This window comes from Impatiens glandulifera, chromosome 4 (genome assembly GCF_907164915.1).
Source record: "Impatiens glandulifera chromosome 4, dImpGla2.1, whole genome shotgun sequence".
Lineage (NCBI taxonomy): Eukaryota > Viridiplantae > Streptophyta > Magnoliopsida > Ericales > Balsaminaceae > Impatiens > Impatiens glandulifera.
This window is the reverse complement of record NC_061865.1, coordinates 7,990,957-8,011,277: the sequence shown is the minus strand read 5'-3', so window position 1 is coordinate 8,011,277 and position 20,321 is coordinate 7,990,957. Positions and strand designations below refer to the sequence as shown.

At 25.5% G+C, this 20,321-nt stretch overlaps 1 protein-coding gene across 1 annotated transcript; it reads right to left on the bottom strand.

The window, feature by feature from the left end:
* Positions 1–1,525: 1,525 nt before the first annotated feature.
* LOC124934627 (aspartic proteinase CDR1-like) lies at positions 1,526–16,476 on the bottom strand. Its single transcript, XM_047475150.1, has 2 exons — positions 16,289–16,476; positions 1,526–2,264 (listed from the first exon to the last, which is right to left on the bottom strand). The coding sequence occupies exons 1-2, from the start codon at positions 16,474–16,476 to the stop codon at positions 1,526–1,528; spliced, it is 927 nt and encodes a 308-aa protein (XP_047331106.1).
* Between the last annotated feature and the right edge of the window lie 3,845 nt (positions 16,477–20,321).

Here is a 20,321-nt window from a genome sequence, read left to right as displayed (position 1 = left end):
GGAGAGAATATTCCGTATTTTAAAGGAATATTCTATTTTCGCGGACTTTCGCGGCCCCAGATTCGCGTTCCCTATCATTACTCTTATGGAAATATGTTGTTCGATTCAGTTGTTTTGTACGATCATCGTTAAAGTCAGTTTAAGATTCATTTATTTATTTGCAGTTCGGTTTAATCTATTAAAAGATTTTTTGATTAATTTCATTCGTTCACCAAAACATATTACAATAGTATCAAATATGTTTTAAATTTTTTTATATCAAACTAGTTTTGAAAAACAAATATATATTATAGTTAATGGTTGGTTAAAATCTTCTAAAACCTTCATGAATAATTAAAAAAATAAAATAAATACAAAATAAGTTTATTATTGGTCACCGTTTACCCATAAAATATTACTACTCAATCAAACTCAAAATCATCAAAATCTCCCATAATTATAATATTATAATTAATTTAGCCAAAATATTTGAGTTTAATAAATCACACAAAAGGAAGATTTATGAAAAAAAATGCTAAAAAACAATAATTTTAAGGTATTTATAAGTATTAGATATTATAAATGGAGGGAAATCAGTTTTAATTAATTACAAATTGTTTGTGTGATTTTTTTTTTATCTATATGTGATGCATTTTTAGATTCAGATAAATTCTAATATCAAATTTATAAGATAATTAATCTTAAATTATAGAAAATCAATTATTTTTTTGTTATTTTTTAAAATTATGATCTTATAATGGTTTGTATTTTTGTTGCATAAATGAAATTTATAGACATTTAAAATTTTTTTGCCTTAATATATAATATAGTTTATATATTATATATATAATATAAGTTATGTTATTTTATTTGTGACATTTTCATTATTAATTATAAAATTGTATTTAAATCCACTAGAGTATTTAAAACGGTAAGGATCAGTATTAAAAATATCGTATGTGCTAGATTTTTATATTAGAATTTTTTTTATGAAAATTATATTTTAAAATAATAGCATTTAATAAAAAAACCTTCCATTATATATATATATATATATATATATATATATATATATATATATATATATATATATATATATAATTAATTTGTCAATCTTTACAAATCAAACTTTGAATCTTATGTTTAGATGAGAAAGTAAAATAATTACTCAAATTATTAATTACTTACATTTATAACTACAAGATAAATTAAATTAATGAAATCAATTAATTTAATTAATTCAAAAAAAATTATTTATTAGAGCAGCTAAGTTTTGATGAGAAATAAAAAACAAGTTATTTTTTTATTAAATAGTAAATGTATAATAAAACATGATCGAAGAGTTTATTTAATTAAACACACAACGATACCAAACAAAAAAATAAAATAAAACATAAAAAAATACACACTTCGGCCTAATATCACACTTTTTGCAATCCAAAATAGCGATTAATACAATTCAAATATACTACTATATTATTCAAATTTGTTTCCTCGTTAATACTCATTTTATTCTCTTCGAACTCCTAAATTGGAGTAGCAATGATTAACTCTTTGAACAATCAGTTGGTCTAAAAGAAACAGTCTTATTCTTAAGATCATATTCAATCATGTAATCCATTTGTAACACGCTCCCAATTATAGTTTCATCATTGGTTGGGTATATCGAGAAGCACCATAAGCCGCTATAGTTAACGATTGTATATCTCGGCGTCAAAACTAATTCAACCCCTCCAGATAAATGGAAAATGATAGTAGGAAAGTTTGGAAAGAATATGTAACAATTTTTTAAATAGCCAAATGGAATTGGTGGGACTCTAACCGCGCTTCTTATTACTTTCTCCACTTGTTGGTATAAATCCGTCGGCAAATAAGATAGAAAAGAGCCGGTATCTAACAAGGCAGAACTCATACAAGGAATTCTCGTATAGGTTTTCTCATTACCAACCATGAAGGGATATGTCACATTTTGGACACTAATCCCTTCCAATGTGACATAATAGGCGGATACCAACGGGGTGCTGCGCCCAGGCACAATTGCGCCAGCCCCGAAGCTGATCTTACTTTTTGCATGTTTGATCGAATAATGAATTAGGCAGTACGCGAACTTACCACCGACACTATCGCTAAGCTGGCTTATTAATGAGTGAGGCCCAGGTCCGAACCCGACAATGCCAGCAATGGTGTGATGGTACACACCAATGTTGTTTTTCGAACACCCATAGACCATATTTGGAAAGGAAGTGTTTCCCAATGTATAAGTTTCAGTGGCTAGTTCACCAGAGCTGGTGGAATTGTGCATATATTTTGAGGTGTATTGACATTTTGAAAACCACCATTTACAAGTTCTATCATTTCCCAAATCTTTGCATTTTTTTTCACCACAAAACAATGTTTTATAGGACCGTGATATTTTTGAATTAAATTTGGGATGAGTTTGGGTGAAACATTTGACACATGGGAGGCATTGAGTCCATATTTTGTCGCTTCTGGTGTCGAAGATTACCAATTGATTGATGGGTGGTGTGCCAATAGAAATCTCTATGAGGTACTCATAGAAAATAGCTGCGGAAATTGTTGAGTTTATAGCATTAATTTCTTTCGCGTCATTATTGGGGAATTTTGAGACAGATTTGAGATGAGACAACCGAGAACCAGAGCGACCAATGGCTCGGTCTAGAAGGTCGGTTTGGTTGATAGATGAGTCGTAAAACGGATATTCAAGGGAATCTCGATGAATAAGATAAGTAGAAAAGCTTATTAATTTTGAGCCAGAAACAGATAAAAATTGTAGTACCACTGCTAACATTACTAAATGGTTGAAAACAATGCTAACCATGATGAAATATATAAAAGGAGAATATCTAGATAAGAGATGAAACGTAAATCTACAACAATGTTTGTTGGTTGAATTTATAGATGTAAAGATATAAATAAAATCTCAATAATGCTATATTACTATAATATATATATGTCAAAAATCTTAAAAAGGAATAATTAAAATTTTAATGTAATATATAGATTTAATGGTATGATATGATATATAGTTTTATTTGAAAATTCGAAATATTTTAATTCTCTAGAAAATAAACTTTAACGAGTTTAAAGGTTAAATTTTATTGGTCAAATTTTTAACATCGGAGGGTGCTTTATTTTTTTTCTTCACTCAAATTTGAAGAAATGTTGCGCTGTGTTCGGTTCGACGTCCTATTTAGCCGATTCTATTTTTTATCTGAATTTAATAGTTGGAATAATACTCTCAATCATTATTGGGTTGTTTTTTTTCTGCTCATACCCTTCGATTGTATTGTTGATCTTTTTTCGAGTCCGTGTCCAGTTCCTTCTTATAAGCAAATGAGATGAAATAATTGGATTTTGAGTTATTTTTCATTTTTCTAATAAAAAGTTACTCGATTTTTTTTTTTTATTGAGGACCTCTTACATGTATTTTATCATGATTTGTATGAATTTCTAACTATTTCGACCATATATGTAAATGGTCTATATTTATTTAGACGATCTTTTTCGGCATTACTTATCAACCCTTGACTAAGGATAATTTTAACTACAACTTAGAATTTTTGATCGAGATTCTTCCGACATCGTTTTATTGGTTCGTTTCGCTTCTTCTACTTCAACGATCATCGTTCAAAAACTCAAATGAGTTTGTTTTTGGAGCAATTCTCAATAAATCGCATAATATAACTTATATTTGATCAGAAGATTGATTATTGAACTCGTAGATGTAAAAGAATAAATAAAATCATAGATGAACCATTTTGGATTATGAATGATTTGTTTGGAATTGAAAACATACGTATTAGGTATAGTTAATAAGAATAAAGAAGCTGAACCATTTTTCAAAGGAATCCGATCAAATTAGTAACATATAAGGAAGGGAATCTATTATTTTATTTATTTAAATATATAATCCCATAAAATCAGTAATTATAGAGAAACTAATTAATATACTACATATTATTTTGATTTGAAATTATATATTTATAATTAATTAAGAAATTTATTATATTAATTATTTAAATAATAATTAATGAAAAAATATATGTATATATAAAGATTAAGTAATGCATTCAAAATATATATATATATATATATATATATATATATATAATTTAATTTATAATAGTAAGGAAATAATTATAAAAGTTAACTTGTTATAATTAATTAAAGAATTCAGATATTATTTTTAATTAATAATTAATTATCATTCTAATTAATTAAAGAATTCAATTTTTAGAATAATAATTAATTAAAAATTAAAATAATAATATTTATTATTCTAATTAATTAAATATTCAGGTAATATTTATTATTAAAATAACTATTAATATATTCATATACAATTAAGAATAAGAATAATTATATATGCATATACCATATCATTATGAACTAATTACAGATTAAGAAATAAATATATACTGAATAAAGTATATATAATAAATTTTAAATATACAGAATAAAATAAAATATGGAATTTAATATATACAACATATTATATATGTATATAAATTATGAAATTAAAGTTATTTATCAATATTATTATTTTTAAATACAAAGATTTATTGAAAATTGAATGAAAGACAAGAATAAAAAGAAAATAAAGAAAACACCTCTTTCCTTTTATTATTATTTTTATTAATTTGTAATTAAGAAATAACTAAGGAATCTCAATAACAATTAAAAAAAATAAATTATAATATATCAATTAATCTAATAAGTCATGTGCTTATAATTTTGAGAATTAAAATTTTAGTAATGTTGTCCATATTCATATATAATTAATTAATATTTTATATTATCAATTATATAATATTATACATTCAGATTTGAATGACTAGAAAAATCACAATATTTATTTTTTGTGTCACATGTTACGTGATTTTGATGCATTAAACAATATTTGAATTTTCTGTAATAATAATAAATTCAAATATGATATAATTTTAGGCCCACTTAAATGTGTAATTATGCAATTATTAATCGGCCCAAAGAAAGGTTAAAAACGGGTCGAATGTCAAATTTAAATTATGTACAAACTATTAATTTATAAATATATTTGTATTTTGAAAATAAAACCGTTGTGTTTGTAACTATATAGTTATTAATCGACTTAAGTAAAGTTTACAAATTAATCGAGTTACACATTTAAAGAATGTGTAGAAGTTATTAATTTATTAAATCAATTAATTGAAGCAACATCCTATTAAAGTAAGCTCTCTTTTATAAATTAATATGTTTTATAAATTAAAAAATTAATGTCTATATAATCTCTGCGGTTATTTAATCGGCCCAAAGGAAGATAAATAATTGGTCAAAATAACATTATGCACATGTGATAATGAATATGTAACTTATTGGTGTGTCAAAAATAGTCAATTGTTTAACAGGACTTAATATTAATGTTTTATTACTTCAAAAGATTATCGTTTACAAGTTAATATTTAAAGTCCAAAGACTAAATATTAATGACGAGTTTGGTATCTTATGATGAGACGTACCATTATTTTGAATTTGTGTGATTATTAAATTATGTGAATATGGTTGTTCATTTATTTTGTTATCTATTAAGTTAACACTTGTGTTTATACGATTTTTTTTAATATTTTAAGTTCATTTTATATAATAAAGTTTTAAAACATATCTAGAATTTGTTCATTTTTAAAAACTATATCTAAAAAAGTTATTATTAGAATAAAGATAACAAAAGAAATACACCATAACATATGTTATATTTTGTTTAAAAATTAAATGCATTAATTAGAATTACACTAATATATTCTCATACATTTGAATTTTCTTATCCATAATTAAGTTAATCTGATGTGAATTGTAGTTGTGTAAAGGGAGATATAGTCTCTTTATGAACTCACATCATATTGTGTGTAGGAAATAAAAGATTGAAACAAAAATAACATAAATGGTGATCATTTAGAAAATATCTTAAAAGATAATAAAGTAAAAAGTTGTAGAAATTATCGATGTTGCATCTAAAAGAAAATCACTAAACAAATTGATGCATAAAAGAATACATATTATAATTTTTGTTTGTTTTAAGAGTAATTTAACTTCGGTACTTAGACACATTTGATGGTAAACTTTTACTATCTAACGTAAGTGCTCCGATGTATGCATGATTGAGTTAGTTGTACAAACAATTGATGGTGAATGAAACATCGACATGGGAAATGACAATTCAAATTAAATATGAAGAAATAAGAAACTACTTTAGATACTCTTTATTTGGAAAAAAAACATTTATAGCTTATCTCTATATAATGAATTTTTTGGAGTGAATAATTAAGAACTACAACTTAAATAAGGAATAAAGTTTAAACTAAGACAAATAGTAAATTATTTTAGGTTGTCTAGTTAAGGTTAGGTCTGAAGAAACTAAGCTAAACTAATTAATTATTAGATGTTAATTGTTGAATATTCTAAAAAATTTAGAGACAAATTTAGTCTTATAAATAAAGAAATACAAAAGACTCCTTAAACAAGAGTCTAATGTATACTCAAAATTGTATGCATAAAAAATTAAATATATTTATGTTGTTGAAAAAATATTTAAAGTATCTTGGTTTGAATAACTAGAAAGCAATAAAATAAATAATGTAACATTTGAAAAACAAAACATTACATACTCATATAGTAAAATCGAATCAGATAAAGATCATTTGGTATTTTGATTCGAATTGTTTTTTACCATAATAGTAATTTTAGTTTAATTACTAGCTGAATTAGTTAATTCTTGTAAGAGTGTTAAGTAGACACTTAAATTATTTTAACATAATGACATAATATTTTATGTTCTTTGTGGCATTCAATTAAAGAATGTGATTGCAAAATTTTGTCACGGAGTTGCAAATTATTAATGATATAGAAAAGACCACTAAGGATATTACGTGGCAATGATCTACAGTCTTTTACTTTAAGAGAAATATGAGTTTGACTAAGTCAAACCATTTGGAAAATAAAGAATTCGGAATGTTAAGTTATCTATTGGGTATATTTGGACAAACTCTAAATTACAGATCTGTTATCTAAATATTTGTTATCTGAGGTCTTTCATAAATAGATTGTTCATATGGATATTATATATTTAGATGATATACAGTTTTAGTGTGAGTTTGTGTTGTGATATTTATATAGATATAATTTTTTATTTATGTGCACAATAAAGATTCAGTTTTTACAGAGAAATAAAGATTCATTTTTAAAGAAAATCAAGATTATAAAGATTTTCAGATTAATCTCTATAAGGATTAAAGAATGATCAGTTGGTATTATACATATTAAAGATTGCATTACATGTTAATCTACACTACCCATCCATATTTGATCTATGTCATTTGATTGTATTAGCATATGTGACTATTGATGGTTTAGTTATGAATTAATGTAACAAAAATTATTTTAATCCTATGTTGATATAACTGATGGACGAGATTGATATAAATGTATTTGAAAATGATAACAATTTTTTGAGCTCTTAAGGTTATAATATACAATTGAATGAAATATGTATATGACCCAAGTAGGAAATTATTGGAATTAATTCAAATATTTAGATACATATATTATTTAATAATTGTATATTAGTTGTTATAATATAAAGATTCAAACCTAATTAAAGTGATCTATTAAAGTATAAAGGTTATGGGCTTATTTAGACATCTATAATAAATATGGGGACATATTTGTGTAGAAGCATAAATACTATTTACTATTTATAATAAATAGTAAATATATATATATATATATATATATATATATATATATATATATATATATATATATATATATATATATATATATATATATATATATAACATACCTATTATGTTACTCTCATCAAACATGTAAAGATTGTTCACTCTCAATACTCAATAACACTAAAATGATATCGATAGAGAGATAGAAGACATAAACCCCACTCACATCAAACATTCTGATCCAAGTCCATATTTAGAACTCATAAATTTAAGACTGAAAGAAGATCCGAAAAATTACGAAGAACGACATAATGAATTATTTTTCATTACAGATCTATACATGTTTCCACAACTACAATTTACCTCAATTTATCGAAATAAAATATTATGATTATAAAATTAATGAATAAAGATCTAGATTCAAGAAAACAACATCAAGGAATTAGAAGTTTCATGATTCAAGTAATATGAAGTTCAAGATAATTAGGTTTTGTGTCACTCAGATTTGAGTTGGTATTCTATTTTGTTCAGTTTAACATTTTGTTTAGCTAGATTAGATTTTTCTTCCTGAATTTTAAAATCTGAATAATACCCTCAGCTTTGTGGATAGTTAGTTTTTCATATTCGTCAATTGTATTGGGTATGTTTTCTTGAGTTTGTGTACATTCTCATTTTAGCAGTAAATGAGAAAAAATTTTGATCTAGAATTGTTTCTCTTGTATTCAATAAATAGTTATTGAAAATGATATTTTCTTTGAAGACCCTATTATATATATTTATCTTCGCTTGATTTGATTTGTACGAGTTTCTCATTATTTTGACCATATATGTAGATAATCAGTTATCATTTAACATAACTTTTTTCGTTGTTACGTATTAACCCACGAGTAAGAACACAATTTATTTTCGCTTAAAATATTTGATAGAGATTATTACGATACTCTATGATTGATTTGTTCGACAACCGAGTTTGTATATAGAGTCACCCTACAGAAATTTCAATATTATCTCCATTAAATTTTTAATTTTCAATATTATATTATTTAATATATAAATTATCATTTAGTTGTTTGCTTTTTAAAATATTATTTTGAATTATTTGTAAATTAATATTTAATATATGTAACTTCTTATTTGATTTAATGTTTACTACAAAATAAAATAGATAAGAGCTACTTTTGATATCTTACTCAAGCGAATGAGTTTGTATATAGAGTCACCTAACAAGAATTTCAATATTATTGGATCTTCTCCATTAAATTTTTAATTTTCAATATCATATTAATTATTTAATATATAAATTGTCATTTTGTTGTTTGATTTTTAAAATATTATTTTAGATTATTTGCAAATTAATATTTAATATGTAACTTCTTATTTGAATTAATGAGAATTAATTCTTTATTAAAAGATAAAATATATATAAGATAAATTAATTTTTTATTTTGATAATTCCTATCAGATAAAAACTAATTTGATAATTAAATATTATGATGAATTGGAATTATCTAGTTTAGAATTGTGATTTTGGGAATGAATATCTAGTTTTGAATTGTGATTTTGAAAGTGATGAATATATTTGAATAAACATATTTGGGAAATTAATTTAAAGTGATATTTGGAATCAAAACAAAATTTGAGAACATTTTATTTTAGTAAGATGTGAGTTTAATAAAAAAACGATCATAAAATGTTTTTTACAAACAATCTAATATATATATATATATATATATATATATATATATATATATATATAATGTTTAATCTTCCTTAGTCAATCGTTTTATATCGATTTAGATCTTGGCGTGAGCGTAAAATGTTACATCTGGTTAATCCAATGGGTTCGATAGTTTGTCTTCTTTTTTTCTAGCTAGCTATGTTTGTTTTTTGATAAAATAAATGAAAAAATATATTTTTTCTTTTAAATCGAATCAAATTCTCTTATGTTTTTGTTTAAAAGATTATTAAAAATCTTCTTTGAAATAAAAGATATCACTAAAACAATTAAGTCTCTCTTTTATTTCTTTCCAGAATCATCTGTCAAAATAGAAGTTGAATAAAGATGGAAGTATTATTCAAGATTATATAAATACTTTTGAAAACAATTTTTTCATTTATATTTTTTTTATAATAATATATTTAAATTAATTTGTTTACTTTTTGTTTTTATTTTAAATATTTTTTAAATTTTATGTTAAATTGATCATTACTCAACAAATTAATATGATCTTTTATTTTTAAAATCAATAATTTAACTCATTACAAACAAAATTACTCCTTTTTAGTTATTTTTTGACATAGTCACATTCATCAATACTAATGTCATCTCATAAAATTGTATAAACACATAATTATTACTACAGCAAATATGTTTTTAATTAAACTAAAAAAAATTAACTAACACAAACCAAATAAGCTCTAAAGCTTAATTAGCCATGAAACAAAAATAGTTTGTAGTTTGAACAATTTTAACAACTACATATAATTTAATGGTTGCAATAATTTTCTCTATATTTTTTTTTTAAGTATATGTATAACTATATTTGAGGCTGAAATATTTTGTTCTTAAAAAAAATGAAGCTGAATTTGGCCTGAGTTTGGACAAAAAAATCTTTAACCAATTTATAACTATATTTGTAATTAATTTACATTGCAGAATATTATCGCATATAAATCCACATTCGGATGTAATAATTGATAAAAAGAAAACATTTCAAAGAAATTTATCAACATTTTCCATCCAAATACAACACCAACTCAAGTTTTAAAAAGTGTTTTCAAATGGATCATAATATGTAAAACAACTAAATTGAAAATAATGCAATTTTACATGTTATTGAATCTTCACTAGCCCTAACAATACAAAATAAACTTTGTTGAATTCAAATAGTTTTTTTAAAATGTTATTTTATTACAATTTCAGTGACAATAACAACTAAACAAGATTCCTTGCGTTTGCAAAAATCAATTGAATATATTAAAATTTATAAAACATAATTAAATATATTAGAATAAAGCTAGAGTAAGACAATAAAAAATCAATGTTACTATGATTGTCGTAATCAAACACCAAATACATATTTTAAACAACGATCATTTGTGTTAATGTTTAAAAGGACATTTTTGAATTAATAATGAAGATCATATGTTTTCAAAATTATTTGATAAATTTAAAACAAATTCAAATTAAATGTATTAAAATGATTAATATTATATGAACCTTTAAAAAAACACATAGTAGATTTTTGTTTACACAAAAAAAAATGTTATTAAATTTGTTAATATATATAATTAAAGTATATATTAGACCATCATTTTATTTATTGATGAAATTAAGTATCTAAAAAATAATATTTTAATAAAAAAAATGTTGTTCAAACTGAAATTATTTTCAAACAAAGTCACTTTTACAAAATAAGATAAATTATTAAAAAAATATTTAATTATGTACAATTGCAACCATAATGCAGATTTAAAAATGAGTAAATAATAAAAAATTTGAACACCAAAACTAACCTTTTGTTAATTCCGCGACTACCTTCTACTTCTACCCTCACATTGAGTTTTTTTTCTCATTATCGACCATCATATACCCTCACTTTGGCATTTTGCTCCAACCATTATTATTGACAATCACTTTATACACTTATATTATGTATTTTGATTCAATTCGAACTACCATTTTCTTAAATACTCAAATTTGCACCCAGATATATCATCATTATTATTTCAATCTTTATAATACCCATCAAAAATCTGTATCAACTAGGATACAAATCTTATTTTTAAATTTGAAATGTGAATACTATAACTATTACACTACTTATTGAATTTAATTTATAAATTTTTGTATATATATTTATATTATATAAACTCTTGATTCTCTAAATTATTTATTTAAATAATAAATATGTATAGAGAATGTATAAAAAATATTTTTTTAATAAATTATTTAGAAATTTTAGTTAGAGTACGGTGAAAATATATTTAAAATTTAATATAAAATTATATAGTATAAAATAATTAATATAAATAAAATTATTTATTAAAAAAATTCAAGTAAATTAAATTAAGAAAAATAATTTAAAATAATGACATATATAATAATATAAAAACAATATTTAACCTAAATAAAAAATATATGAAAAATAATAATATAAAAATAACATAAATAATCAAACAAATTAATTCATTTTTATTTGAATATATCAGAACTAATTTTTAAGTAAATGGTTAATATATATATATATATATATATATATATATATATATATATATTCGTCGTTATCAATTGCCTTCCTTCATTTATTTGGTGCATTTCATTCAATTCCAAACAATATTCTCTTAATCTTTCAAATTTCCACACATATATATATTATTATTATTATTTTTATTTTTATAATATTATTTATTCTCACTTTAAATATTATGAACTAATGAATATCCTCACTTTGATCAATTTTCTCTAATTTAAACAATCATACTTTTTCACCTCTCAAATTAGCTCTCATATATATATATATATAAAAGAAATGATTAGGGAGAGAATTTAGGAAAGAGAATTTTAGAGTAAATGAACACTTGGCTGAAAAAATAATAAATTTTTTCTCTTTTCTCTTTTCTCTTTTTTCAACCTTTATCATTTTTTCAGCTAGAGTGATGTAGTGACACGTCATTTCCTCCTCAATTCCCTCTCTCAAAGTCCCCTATTACTCCTCCATATATATTAAGTTTAAAATATAACATTTTAACCACTATACTCTAATTTTGAGCTTTTTAAATTCAATTTGTAATTTTATGTATGTATATATATTTTTGTATATACAAATAATTAAATAAATTAATTTATTTTTATTTAAATATAACACAAATTAATCTTAAAATAGGTTGTTATATATATAATATATAATTATATAGAAAAATTATACCTAAATATAAACTAATTAATTAAAGAGAAAAGTTATTATATAAGGAGAAAAAAATTAGTAGAGAATTTTTTTATTTAGGACCAGAGATATATAAATATTTATATCTATAAATAAATAAATATGTAATTATATATATATATATATATATATATATATATATATATATATATATATATATATATAATGATTGACCATACATATTTTATATGATTAATGAGATAATATAAATATATAATAAAAAATAAAATTAATATATTTATATAAAATTAATGATAAAAAGGAATATATATAATGAAATAGAAAAAAAAATAATATATATATATATTATGATAAAAGATAAACAAAGATTAAATAGAAAAAAATATATATTATTATTATAATAATAGATGAGAAATTAATTATTATTTTAGGAAATAAAAATTCTTTAAAGGTAATGAATGAGAAAATAAATAAAAATAAAAATATTGTAGAGGGAGGGTATTTATATTTACAAACCTTTTAATTAACCATTGGAGAATTATAGAGAACCAAAAAATATATTGAAAAAAAATTAGTAATTATATTCTTTATTAGATTGAAAATTTAAAAATTATTTTTTCTATAATATTTTCATTTTATACAACTAGTTTTTAATATATTTTATGGCCTCCATCAATATAAAAAATAAAAATATTAAAATGAAAGATAAAAAGTTATTTGGTTTAGAGATTAGTATAAAAGGTGATTAATATAAAATTGTATTGGTAAAAAAGATATATATATATATATATAATTTGTCAATTTTTGTTATAAAAATATTATATTTTGAAAATAGAGAAAAATTACTAAAATTAATAGCCAATTGTAGACAAAGTTTATCTCTCAAAAATATGTTAAGAAAAGTTTATCTTTGCAACGCTGGAGGATGACGAGACCTAGCATTATCGTCGGACCGCAGACGCAAAATGTTTATGTTAATTTCTTTCTTTCCCATTCAGCTTTCCCATTCAGCTGAACACAGTCAATATGTTTGGTATATATTTGGTATGTTTGCAATGCTGTGTCAAAATAGGTATGTTTTTAATATAGGTATGCAAGCAAGTTGCGTCCCACGCAAATTGCGTTGGCGACCCACAACCCACGCAAATTACGTTGGTGACCCACGACCCACGCAAATTGTGTTGAGGTCCCATGCAAATTGCGTTGGCGACCCACGACCCACGCAAATTGCGTTGGCAACCCACGACCCACGCAAATTACGTTGGCGTCCCACGTAAATTGCATTGGCGTCCCACGACCCACGCAAATTGCTTTGGCGTCCAAAGATTTTTTTTAATTTTTATTAAACTTGTTTAGCTTACAAGGTTTTTTTAATTTTTTATTCTTCTACTTGCTTACTAGAAGGGTTGAATGATATTCAATATAATTTCCACTTTTTGCATTATATTTAATGAATAAATTAAAGAAATTTATAAATGGGATTATATTTTGAAATTTGTATTATTTAATAGATGCTCGGAGTTGAGGATCTCAAGAGGCAAGAGGCGAATTTTGAATTTGAAGGGTGATGAGGGGTGTGAAAGAAGTTTAGACTTCTCATTAGAATTTGAATAATTTTATTCAATGGTTAAATTTTACCATGTATTTCTTTTGTCATGCTTTTTTAATATCATAAATAATTTATAGTCAGTTTCATCCATAATTGGATAAAGCATGCCTAAATAAATAAGACGTGCAAACATGTCAAATAGAGGATGTATTGTAAGAATTAATTTGCAACAATCACATTTTGTAACTTTTAATGTATGCAAGTTTGAACAACTATCACCAAAGAATGAAGTTAATACAGAAGACATAAAAAAATCATTTAGAGTACATGTATTGTCGTGACAAAGAAGTTCTTCATCTAGATCACCCAACCGACAAAGAGTAATAGTAAAAAACGTACAAACAAAAACGGGGGATGTTTGTTTTCTGCTCAAGCACTTCGCCATTGTCTCCTTCTTGAATCTTGAGATTCTTCTATCTGTCAAAAACTTCTATGAATGAAAGGCCTGTCGAAATATGGAAGAGGTTGAGCTCTAGGAACAAGCTCCTTCCTAATTCTTTTAATTTGTTCTTCTTCCTCTAACTGTCACAACAAAATATTACTGCATATGATCATATCTTTATTAAGTGAAAAAATAATAAATAATACCATAATTACATTATTCAATCATTTTTGTTATTCTACCTTCTGCTGCTTTTGCTTCTCCATTTTGTACTGTTCATAGAGGCACACCTACGCATGAATTTGAGGCAAAAGGACGTCAACGCAATTCGCGTGGGTCGCCAACGCAATTTGCGTGGGTCGTGGGCCGCCCACGCAATTTGCGTGGGAGGTCAACTTGGGTCGTGGGACGCAATTTGCGTAGTGCGCAACTTGCTAGCATATCTATATTACAAACATACCTATTTTGACACAGCATTGTAAACATATCAAATATATTGAGCTAAATGGGAATGAAAGAAATTAACATACCCATTTTGCGTCCACGGTACGGCAATGTTTCTAGGTCTCGTCGTCCTCTAGCGTTGCAGGTGGGTCTCGTCGTCCTACGGCATTGTTTGGGGAGTCGGAGAGATGAGAAGAGAGAGAGCGGGGGTTGCAGTTGTGTTCCGTGGGTCAGTCGCGGGGAGATGAGATAAGAGAGCGGGATTGGAGTTGGGAGGTCGGTCGCGGGGAGAAGTTGAGAAAGGAGAGAGAAGAGAGGGGAGATATGAAGAGGGAAAGGAGAGAGAAAAAGTGAGAGGGAAAGCAAATAAAAAAATTAATAATATGGGTAAATTGTTCAAATTTTGTAAGAAAATTATATTAAAAAAAAAATGAAATTATCAAGATTAATTTTGAGAATGACCATTTGATCAAATTTCCCTGAAAATCAGCCCACACCTCAAGCATGGCAGAGAGTGGGGCATGTTAGTGTTTCCATTTAACATTTTCATTATAATTTGGGTCTTTCTTGTCTCCTCAATGTCTGACACATCATCCTCTTAATATTTCTTTTATTTTATGCACAAACAAAAAAAAGTATGACAAGTATTGTTTTTCAAGCAATTTGTTAGATTTTAATAAGTTTGATAATATATTGATTGAAACAAGTCTAACTTATTAGGAATCTTTGTAAAAAGTTAACTAATTTTAAATGTAGTGACTTACAAAACATTTTATTTGCTGGCAACAAAACATGATAGAATTTTCAGTCCTTTGTTAATTAGACAATATCCATATAAGAATAATATATGATATTCTCCCCCCTTGGCCATATAATTATACAAAATATATGCAACTTTCTATTTTTATTTTGTTTTTACAATTTACAAATCTGAATCTCCTAAATTTCACATAACTTAAAACATTTAAAAAAAATAATTAATGATTTTGCAATCATTCCAAGCCAGTTAAAAAATTAAAATAGTCCACTAGATTAATTCGATGAAAAAAAGTAGATCTAAGAGACCAAAATATTAAAAGTTCAAAAATTAGAGTTCTCTTAATACTATTATTATTTATGTGAAGGGTATAAGAGATCTGGTTCATTTTACATCGAAATGTAGAAACTGAACTGTTAACACGGCAGTCAGTTTCGGTATGATCGTTATAAAATCGGTTACCTCGGTTTAATTCACCTTGGCCCGTTGCATCTCTTCATAATCCGATTCATAAGCAGCCGGATTTCATTTCGCCGGACGTCGGAAAATGCCGCAACTCTTCCCGGCGAGAATACATCGATTGCAGCCAATATGTGCCAAAGTTCACCGTAAGGAGAAGTAACCGGAGTAGTATAATTATAAGTCAAATAATCTCCGGCGATCATAGGCGGCCGATTCACAAAAACGATGTCGTTTTAGAGAAACATTCTTCAATTACCGCTGGCGATGAAACCACTAGGGTTTTGCGAGATCCGAGGATTAATTTGCAGAGATTTATGTGTAGAGGATCTTTTAGGAGATGGAGATGACCTATGATTGGAAGAGAAGATGGGCTTGGTGGGTACCAACTAGTAGAAAATAAGATTAATAAAGTTTTATTATCTTAAACAAAATAAGAAAAAATTTCGTGGAGATATTGACTCATTTGTTAGTTTGAGGTTGGTTATTTGAAATTTTGAATGAGTTTTATTTTTTAGAAGAAAGGTTGATAGATGAAAAATTACCATAAGACGGACGCTCATTTATGTGGTACTAACTCGTATGTCGTGTTGTGACAACTAGAGCTAATCTTATCGACTCAATCATGTCCTTTTGTATATCATCTTATGTATTGAGAAATAAGACTAATAACGTTCGAATTAAACTAACTCACCTCATATTCTTAACTATATATAGCAACTAAATGCAAGATTGTATTACCATTACATTCTTTGGCATTCAACAACTCCTCTTCTCCAACAACATTTTTAATCAGATCCTTCATTGCATTCATCTTTCCCACTTTCATAAGTAGATGCAAAATCATCTCTCTCTGATCTGCGGGAACCCTAGCCGCATGAGGACACTTCCTCATGAGTGTTATTAGAACCTCAATTTGCCCTTCCATCGTCGCCAAATGTAGAGGATTTTGTCCGTGGAATTCGTGCTACAAGCAAAGATCCAGACTCAACGAAACTAGCATTTCTTTGTAGATGCCAGGTGTATCGAGGAGATCGATCAGCTCTAAAGTCTTGACAGGGACGCGAGAGACGAATTCGTTGTGGTTACGCGCAATCGCGGTGTGTAAAAGGGTCAAGTTGTAATTGCTTACTAAGAATAGATAGAGTGAAAGACATTTTTCCTTGAGAATTTCTTCTAATTTCTCAATGTTTCCTTCTCATAGAAGTCCATCTCAATTTTGTACCACATGAGTTGCAACATATGCTATATCAGACATCCTTACAAAAAGATGATGCTCATGAGTTTCGTGTTTGATGTAACTCAGAAGAGAAGCGCATCTAAGGTCTAGGTAGAAAGGAAATTATCCTAATTTGTAAGTGGATCTGTTTCCCAATTTGTTGACAACCAATGCATTCATTAATGTCAAGGTCATGTGTATTTGAGCTAGTCGGGTGTTGTATCACAGAGGATAATTTGGCACACCATTTATGTAAAACAAAGTTGCAAGATTAGCTACAACTATAAAATGAAGCATCTAAAATAACAGGAATGATACATGATTGTTGCACAATTAACTCTTGACTTATGTTTAAGTTGTACCAATTGGGTAGGTCCATCTCGAAGAATGTTCATAAGAGAAATGGGGGTGATAATGTCTTGGATGATGGAGTAGGCAGTCGTCTATATCTTCTATGTTCTACCATTTCTCTTTTATAAAATGAGCTAAGTAGAGTTGGACACTGTGCCTAAGAAATCGTGTTTGTCTCGGAAAATTCATGTCAAACTTTCAATCGTTTCGTGTTGTGCTGGCCTAACTCATTGTCAGGTTTAGTCGTGTTCAACCCACGATCCTAGTGAGATATTATCATGTCGCGTTGTTCCGTATCAATATTGTGTTGAATCGTACCCACATCTACATCGTATTGTATGTTTTAGAGTTGTACATCGTGCCTAAATAGTCATGTTTGTCTCGGGAAATCAGTGTCAGATTTTCAATCATTTTGTGTCATGTCGAAATTAGTTCTCGTCGTGCATTAACACTCTCAAAATATAATGACTCCTTGGCTTATTCAAGTCATGTAATTAACTCGTGTCCACGTGTGTTTATTTATGTCATGTTAATTCATGCACAAATTTATTGTGCCGACTAGAGTTGGTCATCATGTCAGCTCAATTGTATTATGTTGGGTCAATGTATGTTTTTATCGTCTCATGTCATGTCTTGACGCACTCAAAATATTATATGTCACGAATTTATTCGTATTGTATTAACTCGTGTCTACATAGTGAATCGTGTTAATTCATTTTCAAATTAGTTTGTATTGGTGTTAATGTGATCTTTGTTATTGTTAATGTTATTATTATTATTATTTTGAATTGGATTTACAGTCATATTTTACCCTTAAAAAATTCACTTACAAATCATAATAAATTTTAAATTGGATCCACAGCCATATTTATTCACCACAGATCATGAGTGTCACGAAATATTTGTTATTTTCATTGACTATTTAAGATTTATCAGTTTTAATTTTCCACTGAAAAAAAAGTTGTTAATTAATCCTAAAATTTGACATTTTCAGAATAGTCAATTTTTCGTGCGTGAACACTGACATCATCCTCTCTCAAGTCTCAACTACTACTATTATATGACTTAATTACAAAGTTAAGTCAAAAATAAATTGGATAAAATATTAACTTTTATTAGTATATTATTATACTAATATATTTAGGTAGTTGGTTATCTCTTATAGCTGGTTTGAAATTAAGTTATTTGAGATTTTTTATTGCTTTTTTTATAAAAAAAATTAATGAAAAAATAAGTTGTTCAAAATTTTAATTAGTTATATTATTATAATATCTTAAAATTAAAATTTTATAAAATATTTTAATTCATTACTTAATAATTTAAAAAGAAATAAAATATATATACTAAACTTTTGATTAAAAAAAAACAAATATCTAGTACTTATTGATTAATAATTTGCATGTTTTCTTTAAAAACAATTTATTTAAAAACAAGAAGCTCAATCTGTGGACCAATTACTCATATTAAAGAGTCAATTTGTAAAATTTTAATTTTCTTTACTTATTTGATATACATATTTAATTTATATGATTCTAATGGTGATTTTTTTTTTTTTTTTAACTATTCTACTCTACTACTCAATTATGAGTTTTCATAATAAATCAATATATATTTTTAAATTATAACCTAGATAAAATGTAACAAAAATTTACTCAAATATATAGATAAAATAATTAAGTACACATGACCAAAAGATTATAACAAATTAACTAGGTAGAATAATTTGTTATTTTAAGTATTTAAGTATAATTAATTAGTTAATTAGAATGAGTTGATACTTAGGCATTGTTCAGATTCGAGTTATTTAAATAACCCGGTCATTTAAATTATTGGTGGTGATTTTGAGTTAAGTATTTTTTTTTAATTTTTTTTTAAAAAGACTTAAATGGTATTAATATATAATGATAAATAAAAATTAATAATTTAAAATATAAGATATTTTAGTATTTTGTTAATCAATTGAATGAGATGATAAATAAGAGGAATAATTATGTGATATATTTTGGTTATGGTTATTCAAATAACCACAACCGAACAAGGCCTTAGATTGTATATGAAATAATTTAATTTCAACTACAGTTCTTTATGAAACCATTGTGCCAATAATGCAATTTAATCATTATTTATTGCGACCAAGTTTATGTTTGCGATAACTAATATTTTACTTTAAAAGAATGACGGTTAAGGCACCAATCCCATATTTTGGTGTGTATTGCTCCAATCTTCATAAGACAATTTCTAATACAATTTTATATACATAAAATTGGTTATAAATGCAAAATTGTATGATTTAAACATAATTTGTGACTTGGATTGACATAGTCTAAGTGCTGATGAGTCTAAATATTTGTCAACTCTTTGAAAAACTCTTCTTTTAATTTATTTTAGTTATCTTTTGTTAACATATGGGGGAGGTCTCAATTGGGGATAAACAGTTGACCATCTCATCTAATTTATTTTCACATTAACATAATATAGACA